Genomic DNA, 24443 nt, shown 5'->3' on the forward strand with positions numbered 1-24443 from the left:
TTACGCCAGCATTGCCACCGTTCTGCTGCCGAACCATAGAGAACAATAGGAAACCTGCCGCTTGCCGCTGGCTAATGTGATCCTCGCCTAAAGCTCCTGGTCAACGGTGGTGCCCCTTAGGAACAGTGGCTGGGTACAAAATGAACATGAGAATGAATCTTGGAGGTTTTTAGACAGACCCAGGTTGGCGCTAAGGGTATTGTCAGGACTGTTCATATGTTACATAACCCCCTCAGAATGCACATGTGGTCTTCAGGGGGAGTGCTATAGGCTGGATAATTAAAATCACCGCTGTTTATTTTGAACTGACACACACTGACAATGGACAGATGGAAGTCATGCAAGTTTGATTTGACCCAACACGTAGTGCATTGCAGCGCAGTGCAAAAGGCCTTCTGCATCCATAGGGTTGGCTAGTCCCAGCAGGGCTCACAGAGGAATGCGAAGGAGAGTGTGATTTGGGTCCCATTGCTCTCCTCGTCCAACACACGTCCTCGTGGAGGATACTTACACACACACACACACATCCACACACACCTCCCACTCTTTCCCTCTTCCATTCTAGGGTTGAAGGAGGTGTGGTAAAGAAAGAGAGAGAGAGAGAGAGAGAGAGAGAGAGAGAGAGAGAGAGAGAGAGAGAGAGCAAAGGAGAGAGTAAGAGAAAGAGGGAAAAAAGAAAATGAGTTAGAGAGAGGGACAGAGAAAAAGAGAGTGAGAGAGAGAGTAGACAGGAATGTGGAGGGGGAGGGAACCTACAGCAGGGTGATATAGAACAGCCGCAATGGGAAGGAATGCCTGTGTCTGAGGGAGAGAAAGAGAGAAGGAGGGAGAGAGAGACAGAAAGAGAAGGGGAGAGAGAGAGAGAAAGAGGCAGGGAAAAGAGTTAAGGAGGAGGGAACGGAGGGAGTGGAAAGCCTCTCTGTGTGTTTGTCCATACACACATACACGTGTGTGTGTGTGTGTGTGTGTGTGTGTGTGTGTGTGGGCATGTGTGTGTGAGTGTTAGTGGAAGCGTGGCTAGGACTGAATGAAAGAGGCCCTTGCCATACAGTGCTGATGGTCTTCCAGCACCGGAGCACATGTCCAGAGCTGTGCAGAATCTGTCCCACACAGCTCAGCACTGGAGTAGAGCTCTGTGGAAAAGAGGGTTGCTTTAGCCAAAAGGCATTCCTGGGAATTGAAACAGGCCCTTGACTGTCTGTTAGCTTACCGGCTCCAGTGAGACTTGGGAACTTTGCCCCCACCATGAGTGGAGTGAGTTGTTGTGGAGTTGGAATGCCTGAGAATGGGCTGATGCTGATTGTTCTGAGCGTACTTGTGAACTTCTGGTCAGGAGATGCCCATCCACAGTGCCTGGACTACAAGCCCCCATTTCAGCCTCCTGAGCCGCTGTTTTTCTGCAAGGAGTATGCCAAGTTTGGATGCTGCACTCTGGAAAAGGACAATATAATATCTGAGAGGTTCTACCAGATCATGGACTACTTTGATTACACTGGATTTGTTGCATGTGGGAAGTATATTCGGAGCATCCTCTGTCAGGTAAGCAAGCAATAGTATGCACTCTCTCTGTTAGCCACACCTCATACAGTAACAAGTTTGACATTGTCAGCATGTAGGTGAAAACACATCAAGATCACCTTTTCACAGGATGGGAATCATGAACAGGAACATACTGTATGTTGGTTGGGATGGTGCAGTATTCAACTAAAATTAATCAAATGTCTTTGTAAACATAGCATATTTTACCTCACTAGTGTCAAAACGAACATTGTGGAAAGGTTCCTCGTTATGAAGATGAAAAAATAAGAAGTGCAATTCAGGGTATTCTGCAGAGTCTCTGTCAGATGTCAGTCAGTACAGCAATAGCATTTAGGAGACTGCCTCTAAACCTCCTCACTAAACTGCCTCTAAAGCTCCTCACTAAACTGCATCTCCAGACACTCCCATCCTTCAGAAAATGCCCCCATGCACACGTCTGCCCATCCACTGCAGAATATGCACAAACACAGACCTAAATGAGACCCATGCAGCAAACATATCATTATGTAAGACCTTGACTAGTCTTTGAAACCATGAGTAATAGCACGTGCATGCCAACTGTGTCTCTTTTAGCCCTAAAAAACTCAACAGCCACAACATTGCCTGAGGAAAAGAAGGATAGACAGAAGAGGAGGAAAAGAGAGAAAAAAAAAAGCTCACGAATCGTTACCCGCAGCTTGGTACCCGCACTTGGCTGCTGTACCAGATGAATTAGGAGTGCAGGGTTTCCATTACAGCTGCACAGGGAAGAGCAGGGCCTGCGGTTTAGCTGTGGGGGCACCGAGCGGTGTTAGCCACTTAGCGGAGGGAGGCTGTGCTCAATGATGGCCTTTGTTCCAGCGGTTATCACTGCCACAGGCTGCTCCTTGTGATCAGTCAGAGGCCCGCACTGACCAGGAAATCATCCACTTCCTCTCCAGGTAGGAGGGACAGGATGTAGTGTGTATCCCCATCTTAGAGAAAGGGATAGAGTGCATGCTTGTGTATGAGAGAGAGAGATTAGAGAGAGAGAGAAAGAGAGAGAGAGAGAGAATGAGAGCATGTGAGGAAGAGAGAGAGAAGGGGAGAGAGAGGGAGAGAGAGAGAAAGAGCAAGAGTAGAGTTGAGTTTTTGTGGGAAAGGTAAAGAGCTGAATCATATAAACACAGAAACACACAGTCTGAGTGAGAACTGACAAAGCAGCAGATGAGGTTGTAAATATTTACTACCTCTGACATGTGCTTCCCTGGCGCCAGTGCAGTGAGTAGGCTACACCAGACCAACCGCAACACATCCTGACCCCTCCTGAACTGCATGGGTAAAATGGACCAAGTCAGATATCTAATTCTCCCTGACTTTGTGTTCTCTCCACTTCAAATTCAGACTCATGTATCTTTATTGGCATGACTGTTTGTGTGCAGTGTTGCCAAAGCAACATTAATGAAAAAAGCACTGATTAAAATCTCTCTCTCTCTCTCTCTCTCTCTTTAGAAAGAGATGTCAATATGAAGTTTAGGGTGAGGGTGACGCTGTGTGTGTGTGTGTGTGTGTGTGAGAGAGAGAGAGAGAGAGAGAGAGAGAGACAGCCTGTCGCTCTCAGATGTGGCCAAGAACCTTTTTTTTCTTCTCCTTTCTTCCCTTCTCTTCCTCTGGTTTTATTGGCTACCCTCTTTCGTAGCGCAACAGCCCTCTTTGAGTCGTTGAGGTTCCTTTGAGGGTATTTCTGTTGACTCACAGGGGGAACCGAGACACACACTGAGCACAAATTTAACCCCATAAAGCCTCAGGCTGTGAGACCCATTCACTGCTACACGTTACTGTCTCTCCGGTGTTGTATTCTATTCAAAAGCCAAGTCAAACAACAGGACAACAACAGGAGTCGACCCCAAAGTGTTTTACAGTCAAGAACATTTAAATTGACATTAGAATTATGCATGAATAAAAGAGTAAGAGTTTAAAAGCTAACCCATAAAGCTTTGTTCACTGACGCAAGTTCATTGCTTTAGGTACCTGTGTCTACAGCTATGCTAGCCCCATAAAATTATGCTAATACACGTAACATTTCATCTGCCACACAACTCCCTCAGACCAATGTATCAATCCCATAATACTTCACCCACTGACACAGACATTGCTATTGGCTACTTTTCCTTCAGTGCTATGGAATGACATTTGTTTCATTATTGAGCAAACAAATAAATATAACTGTAAGCAAAAACCTGAAAACAAAAATCTTGCTTTTGGATTGAAAAACTTACTAATTTCTACCACTTTTGAAAGTCAACACTTTTGCGTTTCACAAATTCATTTGCGTTTAAAAAACTGCTAGCCCTATAAAGTTTCATCCACTGACACATATTCACAGCCATGGGGTTACTATAACTTGTGTGTCCCTCATTACGAAAAGCCAGTGTAAGCTGAAAAAGACACAGAGGAAGCAATCCAAACAATTCCGTTGGCCAGAAGGGGCAGTAAAACATCATTGGGCCACCCACACTGATTGTCTTTAGTGTGCCCACAGGCTTCAGGACACAATGATTGCTGGAGTTAGGCAATCAATCTCCATAACATGCTCAACACCTCGGCAGGCAGAGATGCTGCTTGAGCTGTTGTTTGGTTGGAGTGAGCAGGGAAAAGGATGATTGTGGGTGCGCACTACATTTTGGGTTTTCAGCCAAGGACAGCTCAGATTTACTGCTGCCGCTGACTATCTTATCTTTGACTTTCTCTTTCTCTTGTGCTCTCTTTCAAGCGGCTTCTTCCACTTTCTTCTCTCTCTCCCTCTCTCTCTCTCATTCTGCTTTTTTATCTATCTTTTTGTATGGCACACTGCCACCTTCTCAGTTTCAATATTATGATATCTCCGTCCTCACCTTAAAGTCCCTTTGTTCTTCTCTCTCTTCTCCTCTCCTCTTCTGTTCTCTCTGCATGTTCTTTGGGCAATTACAGAAGTTCAAAGAATAAGTGAGACTGAAAAGTGGTTCAGCCAGTTGAAAAACAACCTAAACGGGGCTGTATTTATAACATTGTTTGGGCTGTTACTGCACTGTTTATCACTGCAAATTAGAGCATTGACGGAGTGATGAGGTCAATGTGGAATGGACTCTTCCTTGCGCTGCTTGACTGAAGACATTAACCTATCATTGGATAGCATGCAGCACTTGACAACACATAATTAAGTGAATTTAGCAGCCAAAGTAAGAGAGTTGTTTTTAAGTCCTGTTGTTTTTGCGGACATAAATCAATAAATGGATTAATTATTCTAGATTTTGGATCAATTCAAAAACCGTGTGTGTGTGTGTGTGTGTGTGTGTGTGTATAGTGGGTAAGGACTGCAGAAGCAGTGACACAATGAAAATGTGTTGTAACGTGTTGTGTTTTGCAAATGTGTTTTTAAAAGTTAACTTCATGTGGATGCACAGGATACATGATAAAACAAAGCACGAGACACTGAGGCCAACCAAAACTAATGTAGCGGAGAGAGAGAGAGAGAGAGAGAGAGAGAGAGAGAGAGAGAGAGAGGAACAGTTAGGGGAAAGAAAGAAAGAAGGAAAGTGCACTGTAAAGAGGGGGAGACAGAGAAAGAGAGAGAGAGAGAGAGCTGTCCTGTGATGAAGAGCTGGAATATTGCTTCAGATCCTAATGAAAACAAAGATGCGCTTCACTCCAGGCCAAAAAGAGGGGAGAGAGAAAAAAGCTTTCAGATGTCTAATGTGAAAGACTTGCCTTGAATTTGGGTTATATTTCAGTTGACACTGAAAATCTTCAGTGATATTTGTACATGTATTTTATTTTATAACACGTAGTTGTATAACACCTCCATTACACCTCTATAATGCTCCAAAGGAACAGTAATACCTGCTTGTATAAACAGCACCCCACAAGAGAAAAAAATAATACAAAAAATAAAAATAAAAATATAAGCATCACTACTCTTCACCTGGGTCAATCATGTTAGTATTGACCCCCCAACTCTCTCACTGTGTGTGTGTGTGTGTGTGTGTGATGTTTAAAGTTAGTGTAATCCCTTTGGTTTCCCTATACATGTGTTGGACAGCTGTGTACTTTCAGTCTCTTGTTCAACATAGGTTTAGCTTGTCATTGCGTCACACTCACAGTTCAAATAGTTTCCCTGGTTTTCCCTTAAAAAGAAGAAGACAGGCTAATAAAATAGACGTGACATCTCGTTGTTGGGCTTGTTGTTGGAGGTGTAATGTCTAATTTGAGTACATTACAAATGCCAAAGACAGCTCAATGTTTGTGTTGGAATCCAAACTTTGCAGACTCATAGTCTGCTTCTTAAAGGGCATGGCGATAGCTAAGCAGACTTCGGAGTTTACAGCTTGTTCCAAACATCCCTTGAGATACTGTTTGTGCCTGTCGGTAGTTTAAATGAGTCATACGATTGACTTCCTCTGCGGGTTGCATCTTGCGCATGTTGTTACGATGCACTTCCTGGTCACGGTGGGTGTGTACGTGTGCGGCTTGAACTTAATGATGGATTGGACTTTCCAAGATGCCTATCAATGGCAGTATTTATAGTTTAACAGCTACCCATTAGCCAGCTTGGTGACGAGTACAGTGGACCGGAACCAGCGACACAGCTTATTACAACAGATCCAGGGGAGTTGGCATCAACAGCGGCTTTGAAGAGGACAAACTTAGACTTCAAAAGACTTTACCTTAACAGATATAATATTGTTAAAGGAAATCTTCAGATGAATTAGTACTTGTAACATTGTGCCAAGTGTTTCGGAGCTATTATATAACAAACAGAGATCTCCACTGCAGAAAATCCAAATCTTAACTAGTGTAACTCTCTTGAATTCAGAATAGTAATCTTGTTATATCAATTTCGGGATTTATTTACTGAGACTGAACTCACTACGAAACGTGATGTACTCAAATTTACCTTAAATTACCCCTGAAAACATACCAAAACCACTCAATTTATATTAAGTAGTCCTTAATTTGTAAAACAGGCCCTTCATTTTACCTTAAAATGCCATTTTAAGGTGTGACCCCTTAATCTACAATTAAGGTATCAAGTCAGGGGTTCCCTTTATTTGTTGTGATTAAGGGGTAATTAATAGAAATGTATTTTGACTTGTATCATTTCACATTACTCAGACTTATATATAGCAAAAATAACTACAAAAAAGTGGTTAGCCACAACCCATTTCTGTTTACACATATACACGGTGTCCAGCCAGAGATGTTGCTGACCATCTGTGCTTATATTACGTTACTGCCAAGTTTCAACATCAAATTCATTCCCATTGTAGTCCTCTATAAAAAACAAACCACCTCGGCAAGTGGTATGAGCGAGTGATCGGATCACAATGCAACTTGGTGGTTGCACTTGCATTTAGAACTGACCGCTTGTGATCTGATCCACTATGACACATTTTAAAAACAAATCTAAACAGGGTCATTGACTTCCTTCCCTGCTTTTCACTTCATCTTACTTTCACTGTCCCAACAGAAAGCTCCATTTGACGATGTTATAATAAACTCAAGGGGCCATTTTAAAGTTAAAGTGGTTACACTTTACTTGACAGTATCGACATAAGAGTGACATGACACTGTCATGAATGTGTCATAAACAAGTCATTAACATTTATGACGTAACGCTTCTGTTATTCTCACATTCGGTTTTTGTCATAACAAATTAGGGTTAGGGTTAGGGTTAGGACTGGAGTTAAAGGTTAGTGGTTAGGATTAGGGTTAGGGCTAGGGTTCATGTGTCATGACAGTGTCATATCACTCTTATGTCGATACTGTCAAGTAAAGTGTTACCGGTTAAAGTTAAAGTCAACTGATATTTAGTGGACTTGTAACAGCGGGGATGGAACCCAGATCAATTGATTGTCAGTGGGTGACGTTGCCACTGCTCCACCCTGCCCAATGCTCCAACACACCAATTTTAAATGGCAGTCAGTCTAGGCTAAGATCTTTGGTGATTTCAACCCTCTCTGGCTTTAGATGTCTCTGGCTTTACAGACCTTGGATACACGGCTTTCAAACAAACGGCGATGTGTATCTCAGCTGTCAACTTGTGATCAGGTTATGCAAAACACGTTCTAAAAACAGATGTAAACTGACCCTAAGATCTGAATAGAATAATCCTGGAATGAGCTCTAAAACAAATCATCTCAGATACAGTATGTTGCTATAACTTCCTTGAAGCTGGTTTTCTGCCCAAAGTTGACTCATAAAACGGATTGCTTAGGCCTCAGGCTAACAGGAGGCTGTGAGACCATTCTTATTGTGTTTGGGTTATATATAAATAAATAAAATTGAATAAAAAATGTAACTGGGTAACTAATAAGACAAGTAGACTACAGTAAATAAATAACAAATAGGGCCTCAGGATAACTGGCACAATGCTTTTCTTCAAACCATCAGTTGCAACTTTAAGACACTATAATTTCTTTTTAACTGTTAATGCTAATTGCTGTTGGATAGGTACAGTATGATCTATTTAACAATAACTTAGTTTAACATTTACCAAAAATTGGGAGGTAACATGTTTGTTTTGCATAGTATTCAAGCTGCCTTTGAGATTTCAGGCATATTTTCCAGTAGTGCATTTTTCAACCGTTCTTCAGATAGTTTCATTATCGGTTCAAGCAAGGCCAGACACAGAGACTCCATGAAGGGCAAAGTGACCTGAAATCAAGGACTTATCTTACATTATCTTTAAAAGAGACTCCTAACATTGGGAAGAACTCATAACAACAGCAAATGTCAGACATTGGAATGGTTTACCAAAATGAACAAGATCTCCCCCATCACAGGATATGCACAACTAAACAAATGCACAATGATGTTAAAGACCATCATTAGCATTATGATCAGAGCTAACAGACAAACAGAATAGATTACAGTCTCCAACCTAACCCATGGATTGAGTCACGTCATATCTGTTTTATTGGAGCACACTTACACCAAAAGCCTATACAGTAAGACAAGGACTTTTAATGATTTGCTTTTTAAACCAGCTCCAGGATCTCACAGTTCAAATCTCCCACACTCATACTTCTAATGTTGGCATCAAAGACGAGGAACGGCTATTCTGTTATGACAACCAGGCACAAATATTCATGCTGGGCTGTTTGCAGGCCCTGTGGGTTTGATTTATTGCAACTTATGGATGTTACAGATGTTTATGTTTATTACAGATGTTTATGTTGTGTTTTACCATCGCACGAGTAATGCTAATGAAGGCATTGAAATTATATCAGTCTATATGGTAGACTGTAGTCTGCTTTGGATATGGCAAGTGTGCATGGAGATAGATAGATCATCAGTCATGCGCTGTAGGGTTTCCGCATTAACAGGATTGATGTCTAATCACATGTGGATGACCGTTCTGTATTAACATTTACATTTATTCATACAGAAGACGCTTTTATTTAAATCAAACTACAGAATGAGGGACATTCAAGCTACAGTGCGGAGGAGACATTAGGAAGGAATTACTACTGCGTCCGTCAATAGAACCTTTCAAGAGAGTTCCATTATCAGCATCATAGTTGGCCCCACAAGGCTTCCGTTTTAACATTCCATATGTTATCTTAATGCAGAGGAAGTAGATTGGGAACCAAATAGAACGTTCAAGCATTGTTTTTGTTTTTATTGTTGAAAGGGTCTATACTATTACTAGAGGATAGGAGTGCAGACATTATACATACTACTCAAAGTGTGATAGGAGGAGGATGTAGAGGATGGAAGAGAGAGAAGTCCATGGTATGTGTGTGTGTATAAATTAAAGATGTCATAAAGTCAACAAATGCAGGACTAGTTGTGTTTTCAATGGAAATGGGTTGATGAAAAATGACAGAGGGCTTAATGTAAATTTGTCCGAGTTCCAGTCCTGACAAGCATTGTATCTCTCTCCATTAGGAGTCCTCACCTTATGGCCTGCCTGAAGATATGACAAAAGTCAATCAAATTTGACATGAGGTTGACATATACCTACCTTTGGAAGTGGTATGATTTAAAGCTGCAGTTGGCAAGATTATTTTGATCATATTCACTGAAACCGACACTATGCTCCAACAGAACAACATAAATCAGCCGGTTTTAGAAAAAAAACCTGCACTTCTACCTCCACCTAGCCTGTTATTTGTTTTGCAAAAATCCACAGCTCCTGGTTCTTCTGGTCCAATCAGAGCAGGGCTGTGTGAGATCTGACTGTCAATCACAGTCTGGTGCGCACTGACAAGCATGAATTCGATGAGAGGGTGCTCGGTGGTACTGGGGGAGGGGCATGAGAGTTGTAAACATTCAAAAAGTCCCCTCAATCTGTCAGACTTGCCAACTGTAGCTTTAATCAGACAAGGCACTATTAAAAAGAAATATTTTGGGAAGTTGGAGTAAGCATAGATGCGGATTTCAGAAACATTGTTTGACCGAACATGCTTTGTCCATCAGGAATGTTCTCCGTACGCTGCCCACCTGTACGACGCCGAGGATGCCAACACACCCATGCGGCAGTTGCCAGGCCTGTGTGGTGAATACTGCTCCGACTACTGGCGCCAATGTCGCTACACCCTGAGCCTGCTCATTGACAACTACAACCTCACCGCGGGCATCGAGGACGACCGCAACAAGTTCTGCGACTACCTGGTGCTGAAGGACCCCCAGTACTGCTACCCGAGTGTGCTCTCCAACGCCGATCTCAATAGCAACCTGGGGGACCTGCAGGAGGACCCGGAGGGCTGTCTGCAGCTGTGCCTGCAGGAAGTGGCCAACGGGCTGCGCAACCCCGTCGCCATGATACACGCGGACGACGGCACGCACCGCTTCTGGGTGGCCGAGCAGCTGGGCTACGTGTGGACGTACCTGCCCAACGGCTCGCGCATCGACAGGCCTTTCCTCAACCTCACCAAGGCCGTGCTGACGTCCCCGTGGACGGGCGACGAGAGGGGCTTCCTCTGCATGGCCCTCCACCCACGCTTCACCACCGTGCGGAAGGCCTACGTCTACTACTCCGTCAAGGTGGGGAAGGAGGAGAGGATCCGGATCAGCGAGTTCACCCTGTCGGTCGCGGACATGAACATGCTGGACCACACCTCGGAGAGGTAGGAAGGGACCAGATGTTGGAAAATACATCAAAATATGTTATTAAATAAAATAAAATGAAACCTAATTTTAAGTCTATCAAAATAAAATACAATACTGTATACAGTAGCCAGTCCATGTATCGAATCAAATGTATTTTTGCATTTTGAAAATACTCAAAATACTTTTTTCAAGGGATCACTTCACAAGGGGAAACCTTCCATGTATCAGAAATACTGCCCATCCCCTGGTAGGGACACACACAAACACAGTGATACAAAGGCGTGCGTTGACCTAACGCCAATCTACAACTTTAGATATACATAATGTAACAGGAGGCATTCTGGGTGTGTATTAACTGGGAAAGAGACAACAAGTCAGTGTACCATCAAAATGAGATTGAAGTTGTTATTTTACGTAACATGGAGAGACGGCTTAGTGTTTCTTTAACGTCCAATGTCTTTCAACAGAGCCTGGGTGTTTCTAGTTGTGGCAGGAATGTAACTACTGGACTAAATCCCAACTGGGCTTTTGTTCTGGCGTGTAGAGTTCTTCTGGAGGTTAGAGAGCCAGCGTCCAATCACAATGGCGGCCAGCTTCTCTTCGGACACGACGGCTATCTCTACATCTTCACTGGAGATGGTGGGAGAGCCGGCGACCCCTTTGGCAAATTCGGCAACTCTCAGAACAAGTAAGTCCCATTTTCCCCACCATTTACCCCAACTGTCCACCGCAATAAATCATCTGCTCAGCAAGACATGGCAATTATTTCAACAGCTCAGGGCACTGGAGAGATGACAAGTTGATTACTAACTGCTGCTGCGCTAGTTTGTGGTGGGCTGTGTGGTGTGTGTGTGTTTCCCCCCCCCCCCTCTGTCATTTAAAAGGGAATGTGCTATCGATCATAGCCTTGATGGCTGGACGTCTTCACATGGAATGACATCACTTGTTTATCCTGAGAGCTATAGATGAGTACATCTGAGGCTTGTGGGCATGCTCAGTCCCTTCTGTGTATCTGACTCATCTCACACACAGAAAACTGCTTTTCTGCTGCACAGAGGGTTCTACAGGCTGTCTGGGGTTGACTAATGCACATTAGTCAAATGAGCGTTGTCAAGAAATGTATGTCGGAAGAGGTTAACACTGCGGAAAATTCAGTGAAGTCTGGGTTAAAATGCCCCCTGAGAAGAAAAAGAACATTTTAAGTGGCATAATAAATGAAAAACATCTATCTATTCATGCCGACATCATCAATCCACTTATAGATAAAATAGTTTTATTTCATTTTAAAGATTTATAAGGCTAAACTTTCTGCCTTCTATGTGTTCCAGATACAGATCCAGATACTGATTACATGTAAGTCAGTAACCATGTTTTCTCTGAAAGATCTGTCAGGCTGATGTTAAACAACTATGACTCAAGTATTGAGTTCTGTCTATCTATTTCAGTGTCCATGGTTGTTTATATTGGACACACAACATGTATACTGGACGTATCACACTTACATGTCAGTACAGACTGGCTCTCAAATGGAGCTGCAGTACTTCACTTGAGTACTATGACATGGAGAAAGCTGCAATGGCGATCTTGTTTCTGACCAGTATAAACAGCAACATGTGACCTTTGCTCAGTGGCATCCTACTGCAGCAGTCCAGCAGACATTTGGCCATGTGGGGACAGCCCAGGGACGGGCCAACCAGACAGCCACACACTGGCTCAAAATATTAACATTGGCACGGCTCCGCAGACTTCCCCTCTTGGACACCACTGGACATAACAGTGCCCAGTTGAACCTACAGGGTGGCACCGTGCCAGGCAGAACCCAGTGCCCAGACCCGCTGAAGGGACGCTCCTCGTTTACTTACGCCACAAGATGGCCGCCGCCTCAGCTGAGCCCATCACACACCCAGGAACGTGCTGGAAATCAGTTTTTTACTGAGTCAGACCCGTTTTAAACTGTAACTTTGTTACTTTTAATACTTTCCTGTATAATAAATATGAAATGAAATAAAATGAAATGAAACACCCAGCATAGAAGGAGAGAACAGAGTGAGAGCACGTACACACACTGCTGAAGGGGACGACCTGGCAGAGCAGAGAGTCAGTACGTGGCAAAGTGCTGCTGTGGGTCGCTGCTCTTGGGACGCTACAATGCTGCTCTTGGGACGCTTCTGCTTCTACGCTTCTGCGTACTTACAGAACTCTGTCCTCCTCAGGTTGCGCCGTAACGGTGACCGTGATTTGTTCAAGTAAGATTTGTTCCTGGACCAACATTCTAAAGACGGTGCTGGACCAACAACTCTTTAACCAATCACAGCCTTGTGATGTCATCAATGTGAGTCTTCTGCTTCTCCCATTGCCATTTTGAAATTTCCCTCCAGAAACAACCAGTGGATCACCAACTTGTATCTCAATAAAGGTAGGTCCTTGCATATCTGTGTGTAAAATAGTTGTAAAATAAAGTGATTCCGAGTGGAATCTGAATATATGCATCTTAGATTTTTTTTATTTTCGTTTTAGTTGACTTGGTTCCATGTTTGTCTAATGTTAGCTGCCAGGCTAGGGACCATACATTTACTGTAATACATTAGCTTCATAATAGGTAATTCAGTGGCTATGCATCTTTTAAATAACTTATTTTGAAGGGATACAGTAGTTGAAGTACCTTTATTGAGATACAAGTTGGTGATCCACTGGTTGTTTCTGGAGGGAAATTTCAAAATGGCAATGGGAGAAGCAGAAGACTCACATTGATGACATCACAAGGCTGTGATTGGTTAAAGAGTTGTTGGTCCAGGACCGTCTTTAGAATGTTGGTCCAGGAACAACTCTTACTTGAACAAATCACGGCCACCGCGCAGTAACCCAGGAGATCGCCTCTCATCCTCTGGTAGTACTTATTTTTGTAGTATTCATTGTTGCCTAGATCTCCTCTGCATAGTATTATCTATTGTAGCAGTATTTATTTTTACTTAAGATCTCCTTTGCATTGTAGCTTGAATGTTATTCCTCATTTTGTAAGTCGCTTTGGATAAAAGCGTCTGCTAAATGAGTAAATGTACATGTAAATAAATGGAGTGCTCGGGGTGGAGAGAGTCCCTGGAGTGGTTTGGGTTTGCGGCCAAACTGGAGCGCTCCTCTGCATAATGAGCCAGTGGTAATATTGGACTCCTGGTGAATCTGCACAAATATGTTTGTCCCAATGAGCCATGACAAGCACTTTCATTCTGTTAAGCTGTTTTTCATAACAACCATTTTGATCATTTAAAACTGTAATGAGGGAAATAAGAAGTAAAATGAAGTGTTACAGGAGACCCTCATAGAACATAATGACCAACATTATTATCATTGGGGGGTTCCAAGATATTCTTTCAAAAGGTCCACAGTTTCTAGCAGCACCTCGGATACACACTTTTTTTTTTAATGTTAAATCAAATGACTGACAAGACAGGAATGGCACTTGCAGCCACGTCTTCTGTTGGAGCCGACACGATAAAAACAGCCTGTTTCCCAGCCAGCGTACGCCACTTACGGCCCAGTTCATGTGACACGGTGCTGTCCAGGCAAATCGTCAGTTGTGCTAAACCCAGCATCCCTCTGGATCCCTGTCCTGGGTACTTTTCTTTTATGGACAGAGGAGAATTCCACTCTCACTCTTTTTATGTTCCCTCTACCTGTTGTTTCAGAGTTTAGAGTTTAGCTATTGGCATACGGTACATCCCTAAGTAGTCTTTCAAAAAGTGCAGTATATAACACACACACACACACACACACACACACACACACACACACACACACAGTGCATTATAGCACGTCTTACATCCCAACAGTTGTGGGTCTGTCAGATGAGTTATTTTTGCCCACCGTATATGTGATTTTCATAGAGCTGGTACTTTAACTAATCCTGTCACTCAGAGAAGAACTGGGTGAAACGTCATGATGTGGACGGCAGGAAGTGAAGGCAGTTGTGCATGTGGTCCCCAGGGGAAGTGGCATGCAGTGGAGAGAGTAAGGCATTTTTGACAGGCACTGACAGAGACAGCCCCTGCAGCCCAGCCAAGCCAAGGCTAATATTGACACAGGGGCATCGTGGGATGCATGCTGGCATAGCGAAGAGAGAGAGAGAGAGCGAGGAAAGGGGGGGGGGGGTGTCACACTCCATAATACTCATCCACCCACATATACTCTCACGAGTGACGTGGTATACAGGGCCTGCACGCACATATACACATTTACGCACACATATTCCCACATGTGCGCACACACACGCGCACACACACACACACACACACACACACACACACTTACAAGGGACTTACAATTCACTGTGATAGAACACACATTCTCTACAGATAAGTAAACTAGGCACAAAACACACACACACACATACACACACACACACACACACACACACTCATGGCTGTTGTCCGACTATCCATGAAAAATGAATAGCTCTGTTCTCCTCCAGACGTTCCCATGTGGCTGTAAAGAGACTCCAGAGAGCTTTATTTGGATTCATTTGCCAACCACCAACTTGTAAAAAACAAATTTACACCCACTGCATTGTAATCCATTGGGCTTGGCAATGGGCTCTCCCTATTTAAACTCTCATCAGCTTCACATTGTCCTTATAATTCAGCCCACACTGTACCAAGACAGATGGCCGGCTCATTCACACATCTTCACTTTCCAGCCTGTTACATGGACATTGTTCACATCCTCAGTGTACAATTCCAAAGTCCTCTGTTCACGGCGGTTAACACCAAAGTGGACCTTGAGTGCTTTAATGGGTTATGTTTAATGTGTCACCCAGTTGTTGATCTCAAGGCGTTCAGCAGCGACGCTAATTGTAAGTTTGAGCTGTGTGCCTAGAGACAGAGGCGTCATACACATTTCTTTAATGGACGTTCTTACACGCTCACTGCCAAGCACTTTACATAAGTGAGAGAAAGAGGGGCACACACACACATACACACACACACACACACACACACACACACACACACACACACACACACACACACCACCACATAAAGGGTTCAGAGAGTACAACAGATTGTTGCCAGATTGTTTGTTGCAACTGATGTTGTTTTTCACACAAACACTAATGATCTTAAGAGAACATCTTACATTTCATACGTCTTTATGCCATGTGTGCATGTGTGTGTGCTGATGTGTGTCTGTGTGTATGTGCATGTGTGTGTGCTGATGTGTGGATGCGTGTGCAGAGTCTTTGTATGAGTGTGTGTGTGTATGCAATGTGTGAAAGTGTAAATGCATTAGTGGATGTGAATATGCATGCAAGTGCAGATGTGTGTAATAATAATAATAATAATAATAATAATAATAATAATAATAATAATAAAATGTATTTATATAGCACTTTTCAAGCACAAAGCACAAAGTGCTCTACAGACAAACAAACAAACAAAACAAAGCAAAAAACAAAACAATAGTAATGATAACAATAATAATAATAATAGTAATAATAATAATAATAAAATGATAAAATAGTAAACTACCAAACTACAAACACAAACTTAACTAAATATATATAAAAAAAGAAAATAGAAAAGGTATACAGTATAGTACCCAAGACAAAATAAACAAACAGAAATGATAAAAATGATAATAAATTAGCAGAGACATGAGTGGAATCATTCACTATTTAAGGAAAGCAATTTTATAAGTGGGTCTTTAGACTAGATTTGAAAACAGCCACAGATGGTGCAGATTTGATGTTATAAGGGAGGCTGTTCCAAAGCTTGGGTGCTCTAACAGCAAATGATCGGTCACCCCTAGTTGACAGTTTACTTTCTGGAACAACTAAAAGTCCCAGGCTGGAGGATCTGAGGGGCCGAGCTGGACAGTAGGGGGTTAATAAATCTGTCAGGTGCCAAACCATGTAATGCTTTATAGGTAATAAGGAGGATTTTAAAATCAATCCTAAAACTCACTGGCAACCAGTGAAGATTGGCCAGAACTGGGGCTATGTGTTGATGCTGCTGAATTCTGAACAGTTTGTAAACGAGAGATGGAATGACGATTTAAACAGGTGAATAAGGCGTTGCAGTAATTAAGTCTAGATGAGACAAATGCATGTATAATTCTCTCTGTGTCCTTTAAAGAAAGCATTGATCTGATTTTGGAAATGTTTCTCAGTTGATAATAACAGGACTGCACAAGGAGTTTTACATGTTGGTCAAATTTTAAATCTGTATCAAATAAAACCCCTACGTTTCTAGAAGTAGTCTTGTTATTTGAGGCTAAATTTCCAAGAAAAGTCTTAGCTTGATTATAGACTTTGTCAGGGCCAATGAAAAGGACTTTCAGAGTTAAGCTGTAGGAAATTCTGAGACATCCAGTCTTTCACATCAGCTATGCAATCCTGCAGTAGAGTTAGCTTGTTAAGCATGTTTGGTTTGACTGAGAGGTACAGCTGTGTGTCATCAGCATAGCAGTGAAATGATATGTTATGGCGGTGAATTATGTGGCCTAGAGGTAACATATACAGGGAAAACAATATTGGTCCTAAAATTGAACCTTGGGGAACACCGCAAGTAATAGCTGAGGTAGAGGAAGTAAAATTACCTATTGAAACAAAAAATGTCCTGTTGGATAAATAGGATATGAACCAGTCCAAAGCAGGACCCATTATGCCAACCCATTCTCTTAGTCTTCTAATTAAAATAGCATGATCAATGGTATCAAAAGCAGCGGTGAGATCCAGCAACACCAAAACAGAGTGCTCACCAGAATCAGCTGCCATTAGTAGATCATTGGTTACCCTGATAAGAGCAGTTTCAGTGCTATGCATGTGTACTGTATGCGTGTGAAAATGTGTGTGTGTGTGTGTGTGTATGTATAGGGTAAAAAGAGAGAGAGATAGAAAAGCAGAGGCCATAACCAATTGGAAGCTTAAAAGAGGCAGACATCCAGACCTAACACCCGCCTGATGCTGATGCTCCCACTATCTGCCAGACTCACTCTCTGCCACTGGTTCACTTCTGCAGGTCAGCCCTCTTGGGAAAAGTGCTTCGGGTGGACGTGGACAACAACGACGACGGCGCCCCCTACAGCATCCCCTCGGACAACCCCTTCCTGGGGGAGAAGGGCGCGCGCCCCGAGGTCTACGCCTACGGCGTACGCAACATGTGGCGCTGCTCCATCGACCGCGGCGACCCCATCACGGGGCAAGGGAGAGGACGCCTGTTTTGCGGGGACGTGGGCCAGAACAAGTTCGAGGAGGTGGACATTATCGCCAAGGGAGGCAACTACGGCTGGAGGGCCAAGGAGGGGTTCTCCTGTTACGATAAGAGGCTCTGTCTCAACTCCTCACTCGGTGAGAACACTTAACCTCTCTTGACCTTGACTTGACCGTCACGGGTAACTTAGCCAGCGAATCGTGTGACACTGACCACTCACATCAATCAAAGACACTGCTTCCATGCTTAAAAAGTATGAATTCTGTGTGTGAGCAATCATCTAGCTGATTAAAGCAGTCGTTCATACACAATAATACCCAGATTTACATCCACAATAGAGGATATAACTACACAACAAAGACATAAAAAAAGGTTCCAGAGGTTTCAATTCCGACATGTATTCTCATTTTATATCACTTTCACTCTATTGCAAACAATGGAGTGCAATATATAGCGGGGGCAGCCGTGGCCTACTGGTTAGCACAGTAGGAACGGCTGAAGTGCCCTTGAGCAAGGCCCCTAACCCCTCACTGCTCCCCGAGCACCGCTGTAGCAGGCAGCTCACTGCGTCGGAATTAGTTTGTGCTTGATCTCACTGTGTGTTCACTGTGTGCTGAATGTGTTTCACTAATTCACGGATTGGGATAAATGCAGAGACCAAATTTCCCTCACGGGATCAAAAGAGTATACAGTATATACTTATACTTATACTTACTTAAACACATGTTCTCCCTGATGATGAACTAGCTTCCAGTGTTCGAGGTTAAATTGAGGTTCAACTAAAAGGCCAGCAGTTAGCAGGGCTGTCTGACATCTTTTCTATTATTTTATTCATGTTTGATTGCTGTTTATTTTTGTCATTTTGAACCCTGTCTCCTTAGATGACATCCTCCCTATTTTCGCCTACCCACACAAGCTGGGCAAATCTGTGACTGGGGGCTATGTCTACCGAGGGTGCCAGATGCCCAATCTAAATGGCCGATACATCTTTGGCGATTTCATGAGTGGGTCTGTACTTTGAAACTCCCAACATGTACACGTACAAAGTACAAAAGTACAAAACCAAAACATTATAATAGATATAGAGAAAGGGAAAACTCATTTAACTTATACATGTTTTTGTACAAGTACAAACCCCAAACTTAAAGAAGATATTTCATATCTGTGGCACCACAACATCTAACCATAGGATCTGATGTCATTCACAACTATCACATTAAATGCAGTGTGTGTGTGTGTGTGTGTGTGTGTGTGTGTGTGTGTGTGTGTGTGTGTGTGTTTGTCCGCACCAGGCGTCTGATGTCTCTAAGGGAGAATCTCAATACAGGGAAATGGGACTACACAGAGGTCTGCATGGGCAGTGACAAGACCTGCAGCTTCCCCAAGCTCATCAACAGCTACTACAAGTATATCATCTCCTTCGCCGAGGACGAGGCCGGTAATCCAGAGCGCTACATCTCTCTCTCCCTCCCTCTCTCTCTCTCTCTCTCTCTCTCTCTCTCTCTCTCTCTCTCTCTCTCTCTCTCTCTCTCTCTCTCTCTCTCTCTCTCTCTCTCTCTCTTTCTTCCTTTCTTTGTCCTTCTCTCTCTTTCTCACAAATTGCAGATTTGACAAGAAAATGCCATTACAAGGCCCAGAGTGTTTTCTGTGGGGGGATAGGATGCCAATGTCTGCCCATGTCGACTCCAGCGCATGAATATTTTAGTGTGTAAGAGAAGCGGGGGGGGGGGGGGGGGGGGGGGGTTGGGGGGATTTCCTCTGTTTTCAGCAGAAAGATGAAGAGTCACTAATTAAAGTCTGCTTTCCTGTTTCCTGTGATGCCTGAAGCACTTCTGAGGGTGTAGAGAACCTGTCTCATTTGTAGACTGTAAACTAAGGAGTTTGTCTACTTTGCGTTTCATCACAAAACTCCTTTTTCACGAAAAGTTTTAAAAATATCCAAAGGTTTCAGATTTGAAGGCTCTGTTTGCATAGTTTTGAAGTTTTGATTGATTGAGTGAATGATTCTTTTTATGGAGTCTCTGTCAGCTTTTGAAGGTATACTTGTATTATTGTTTAAGGAATGTTCCAAACCCAGTCTTTCTGAGCAGCATCTTCTCGGATTATTTGTCTAGTTTGATGAATCTGCTGATAATTGATTGAGTCTGATGACTCTGAATCTGTTGCTGATTACTCCGGTCTGTTTTAGGGGAGCTGTACTTCTTGGCCACCGGGGTCCCTAGTGCCCATTCCCGTGCCGGAGTTGTCTATAAGATAGTGGACCCATCCAGGTATGGACCATGCACCGAACTTTCACAACGTACAGAGAAATGTGTTATGACTGGAAATACAGTGGACTGCATATGATACATTGGTTACACATTATTTGACAGTATCTACATAAGAGTGACATGACACTGTCATGAACCTGTCATAAATATTATAAACGCTTCTGTTAATAACGCTCTGTTATTAAGTGTCATTCGTTTTGACAAGTTAGGCTTAGGGTTAGGGTTAGGGTTAGAGGTTAGGGTTATGGTTAGGGTTCATGTGTCAGGTCACTCTTATGTAGATACCGTCAAGTAAAGTGTTACCGATACATTTTGCATTGGAATGTAACTGGAGTTACGGTTTGTTGAAACTTTTTGTTGATATATACTGATTAGTGTGTCTAATATAAAGGTTGTGCACCCACAAGGAATGTGTCATGTCATTTTGAATAAATGGAGGGTCACTACGCTGAAAATAATAAAAAAAAAAGATCTTTATTAGAAAAAGAGGTCACAGTTTGTTTTATACTGTAAGACCTGTGTCAGTTTTTATATGACATGCCTTTTCTATATAGTTTCAGCAGAGGATGTGCAGATTTGGGAGCTGTGCAGTACTTGCACTAGACGTGTTGTGATGTGTGCGTGTGCTTTTTTCCATCTCCCATATAGGAGAGCTCCTCCAGGCAAGTGCCACTATAAGCCCACCCCTGTCCAGATAAAGGGCAAGCTGATTCCCTTCCACCCCAAGGAGGGTAAGCACCAATCAAAACACACACTAATCACACTAATTACCCTGTTTCTCTCTCTCTCTCTCTCTCTCTCTATCTCTCTCTCTCTCTCTCTCTCTCTCTCTCTCTCTCTCTCTCTCTCTCTCCTTCCAGGCGGTTTTTACTCACCACTGTTGCTGGAGCAGCGGGCCCTGATTAGTTTTATTTTGTTTGGCTCTTTTCTGCTCTAAAACTACAGTGATATCGCAGGCTGCTAATTAACATTGTTTCTTTGCAGAGTTTGTGATTGACAAGAAGCCAACAACCACAGCGCCTCCTCTGACCACTAAGCCTGTAACAACACAACCTCCAACCACAACGGCCCGTCCTGCTGCCGCTAGAACCCCCAAGAGGCCTCCATCCGCTGGGGGTCCGAGGACCACGCCGAGACCCGTCACCACTCCACCCCTAACCACCACGAGAGGACCACGGACCTCGCCACCCCCGGCTCAGAGTGTCACGACCCCTCGGCCACATTACGGCACCACTACTGCGAGATCTGGACATATGCCAAATGTTCCTCTCACGAGACCCACTCCAACACCTAGAGCACGGGTCACTGCAAGCTCCAGGCCCAGAACTGTCCCCACTGCTAGGCCCCGGGCACCGCTCACCACCCCCCGGCCACACCCAACCTCCAGGCCGCCTCAGCCCACAGCCAGTCCGAACATCAGAACCACCCCCCGGCCACCGTACTGGACCCCTGCCCCGAAGCCCACCTCCAAAGCCCAGGGACCCAACTTCACCCTGTCCAAGTCATCTGGGAAGGGTCAGAGCCAGGATGGCCGGGTCGAAAAGGAGGGGGAGAACCAGGTCCAGAAACCGCGACGCAAGAACGGCCGGCGAGGCCATAAGCAGCGCAAGAACGGCCGGCGCCGGTCTCGGTCCGGTCGGGTGAGGCTGATCAGTGAGGCCGGGGACCAGCACACGGACCGTGGGCGCGTGGAGATCTTTGTGCGTGGGGAATGGGGCACGGTGTGTGACGACCTGTTCGACAGCAAGGCAGCCGCCGTGGTGTGCCAGCAGCTAGGATTCCCGTACGCACTGCGCGTTGCCAAACGGGCAGAGCTTGGCGCGGCTGCTGCCGACGTGCGTATCCTGCTGGACGATGTGGAGTGCGACGGCACCGAGAAGACGCTGCTGGACTGCCGACACGCCCGCGTGGGCAAGAACAACTGCTCACACCAGGAGGACGTCGGCGTGGTGTGTGGGCACAGCGAACAGTAGCCTGCCGACGCTGGGGGGCGGAAGTGGGCAAGGGGTAGTCTGGGGCAAAAGACTACAACAGTGCTGGATTTCTAGATGTACCTGCCCAAGGTGTGGCTGTGGAGAAAGGAGAAACTGTTGCTGTAGACTTTAGATGCAAAATCGTTCGTTGTTTGTTTGTTTGTTTGTTTGTTTGTTTGTTTGTTTCAAAGGATCAGGGTCAATGGCAGAATACTGCTGTGATACTCGGGCCTAAATGGGCTATGTATGGAAGTTTAGTAGTCCTGAACACACCATTGCGTCCATGATTCCACTGGCTTTGCGTGTATTCAATACAGCGCCTCTTCAGGTAAAACCTTCAGGTGGTAATAGGTTAGCATGCCTTCAAATGACTTCAAAATGGTTATTTTTTCACATTCTGTTGCTATTTCTAGGTTCTATTAGAACATTTCAAACTACAAAGTCTACACAAGTATTCCTCACAGATTCCTTTCTGTAGTAGATCTCGGCTGTCCGGCCCACACCACAGCACACCTGGTGTGCTCTTAGCTTGTCTTGAAATCGAATATGTACACAGTGCACCTTCTCTGTCCAATTGTTTAAAGCCCGCACTAAATCACCCTTACAAACCTGGCCTCATTCTATTTCAAGTCAACTCCAACTTTAAGCAACATTTCATTTTTTAATTCAAATATAACCAATTGTTGAAATGATGCGGAATAGGAAGCCCAAGAAATTGGTGCATGCATTGCTTGTAAAACTGTCACCATGTCTCAAGAGCTCCGCCTGAGGTGTTGATCATCTCTTTATTTTGGGCACTGTGAGTTATGTTACATCTTGGCTCAACCACACAGTACTTTAACTCTCTTGGGCGTTTAACCAGCTGTACAATTAATTTACACACACACACACAGACACACACACACACACACGCGCGCGCGCACACACACACAGAGAGAGAGAGAGCTGTGTTTATTGGCCTTGAGAACACAGACTGTGCACATCTGTGTATTAGGGTCATGTGAGGTAGTTTGATATCAAATGCTCATTTTTTCAATTCAGTTCAATTCAGTGATCCTCGAGTGGAGGACAACAATGCATTGTAGTCAAACAGAGAGGAGAACTGTGCAATTATGCCCCCTGGTGGCAATGAGATGCAAGTTGATTTATAGTTGGTGTCAATCATGGGAATGATAAACCATCCTTATAACCCAAACAATGCAAAGGTGTGTTTTTATCTGTTTGTTTGTTTTTAAAGTCTTGAAAATATTTTTTCTATGAATTTAGTACCCATTATGAACCCAGGCTTATGTACATTTTACATTTCTAAAAGGATTTTATTATTAAATGAAATGCTGGACATTCTTTGATTTGTTGTGAAAAAAGAGAATGTGTGTATAAATAAACATGGAATATGTGTCCCCAACTAAGATCGTCTTTATAGAGTTTATTATTGTCTTCCATGCATTATGTAACATAACATTATTGTGTGTTCATTGTGGTAAAGTGGCCACAACTAAAGTATAAGTATATATACTTTTTTGATCCCGTGAGGGAAATTTGGTCTCTGCATTTAACCCAATCCGTGAATTAGTGAAACACACTCAGCACACAGTGAAGTGAAGCACACACTAATCCCGGCGCAGTGAGCTGCCTGCAACAACAGCGGCGCTCGGGGAGCAGTGATGGGTTAGGTGCCTTGCTCAAGGGAACTTCAGCCGCGCCTACTGGTCCATAAAGGAACCGTATGTAAGAAATGTATTTCAATTAATCATAAAATGGCCCTGATATGTCACTAGACATTAAGAAATCATGTTCATTTCAAATGCTTATATCACTGACAACAGTAGTCCGGCCAGGATATTGTCATTTAAAAAGTGAAGTTGCAGCCCTCAACTGATGTTGATGTTGTGTTTTGTCATGTCATGTTGTGTTTTGGCCTGATGCGCCACCCTCCACCTATCTACTAATCACAAAGTCAGTGTGTCATAGTGCATAGTCATAGTGTTTCGGCATCGGGGTTGGCAACCTGTTGGGATACACCGCTCTACAGTAATTTGAAAATGATTGCAGTACCAGTTTTGGCCACAATCTTACATATGGTTCCTTTAACTAAATCAAAAACAACTACATGAGGCACCTTTAAAGCAGTTTTACATGATGACCAATACAGAAGAATATTAATCTTTAACAGGCGACCATTCAGCCAGTAGTTATTTCACTTAGATATAATTACTGTGCATTGAGTGTTTAACAATGGTTTCATGAACACTACAGTAAGTAACTTCTGACTAATGTCAGTCAGGATGTCAAACATGCACCTAATGGACTCTGGGTAGAGCATGTAGATTGAGATTTTGATCAAACAGTAATGTTGCAATGTCACCCCCTGGTGTTTAAAAGTACTCATTAAATATCCTTTGAGAATG

The 24443-nt window shown here is 43.6% G+C and overlaps 1 protein-coding gene across 1 annotated transcript; it reads left to right on the forward strand.

Annotated features, from left to right (window-relative positions):
• The first annotated feature begins 1127 nt into the window (after positions 1–1127).
• Positions 1128–23440, forward strand: si:ch211-136a13.1 (HHIP-like protein 1). The gene is made up of 9 exons (XM_042063143.1): positions 1128–1539; positions 9958–10607; positions 11135–11278; positions 17601–17929; positions 18674–18800; positions 19085–19230; positions 19981–20062; positions 20711–20793; positions 21047–23440. Exons 1-9 carry the CDS (start codon positions 1246–1248, stop codon positions 22033–22035), a joined length of 2844 nt encoding a protein of 947 aa, XP_041919077.1. The 5' UTR covers positions 1128–1245; the 3' UTR covers positions 22036–23440.
• Positions 23441–24443: the final 1003 nt, after the last annotated feature.

Source organism: Alosa sapidissima, chromosome 15, assembly GCF_018492685.1.
Source record: "Alosa sapidissima isolate fAloSap1 chromosome 15, fAloSap1.pri, whole genome shotgun sequence".
In the NCBI taxonomy this organism is placed as follows: domain Eukaryota; kingdom Metazoa; phylum Chordata; class Actinopteri; order Clupeiformes; family Clupeidae; genus Alosa; species Alosa sapidissima.

Bases quoted from the DNA above. Each gene is read 5' to 3' on its own strand.
- si:ch211-136a13.1 (XM_042063143.1), top strand. From the start codon at position 1,246: ATGAGTGGAGTGAGTTGTTGTGGAGTTGGAATGCCTGAGAATGGGCTG. The intron at 19,231-19,980 runs GTAATCCAGAGC...GGTCTGTTTTAG, and splicing joins CTTCGCCGAGGACGAGGCCG to GGGAGCTGTACTTCTTGGCC. The intron at 20,794-21,046 runs GTAAGCACCAAT...GTTTCTTTGCAG, and splicing joins TCCCTTCCACCCCAAGGAGG to AGTTTGTGATTGACAAGAAG.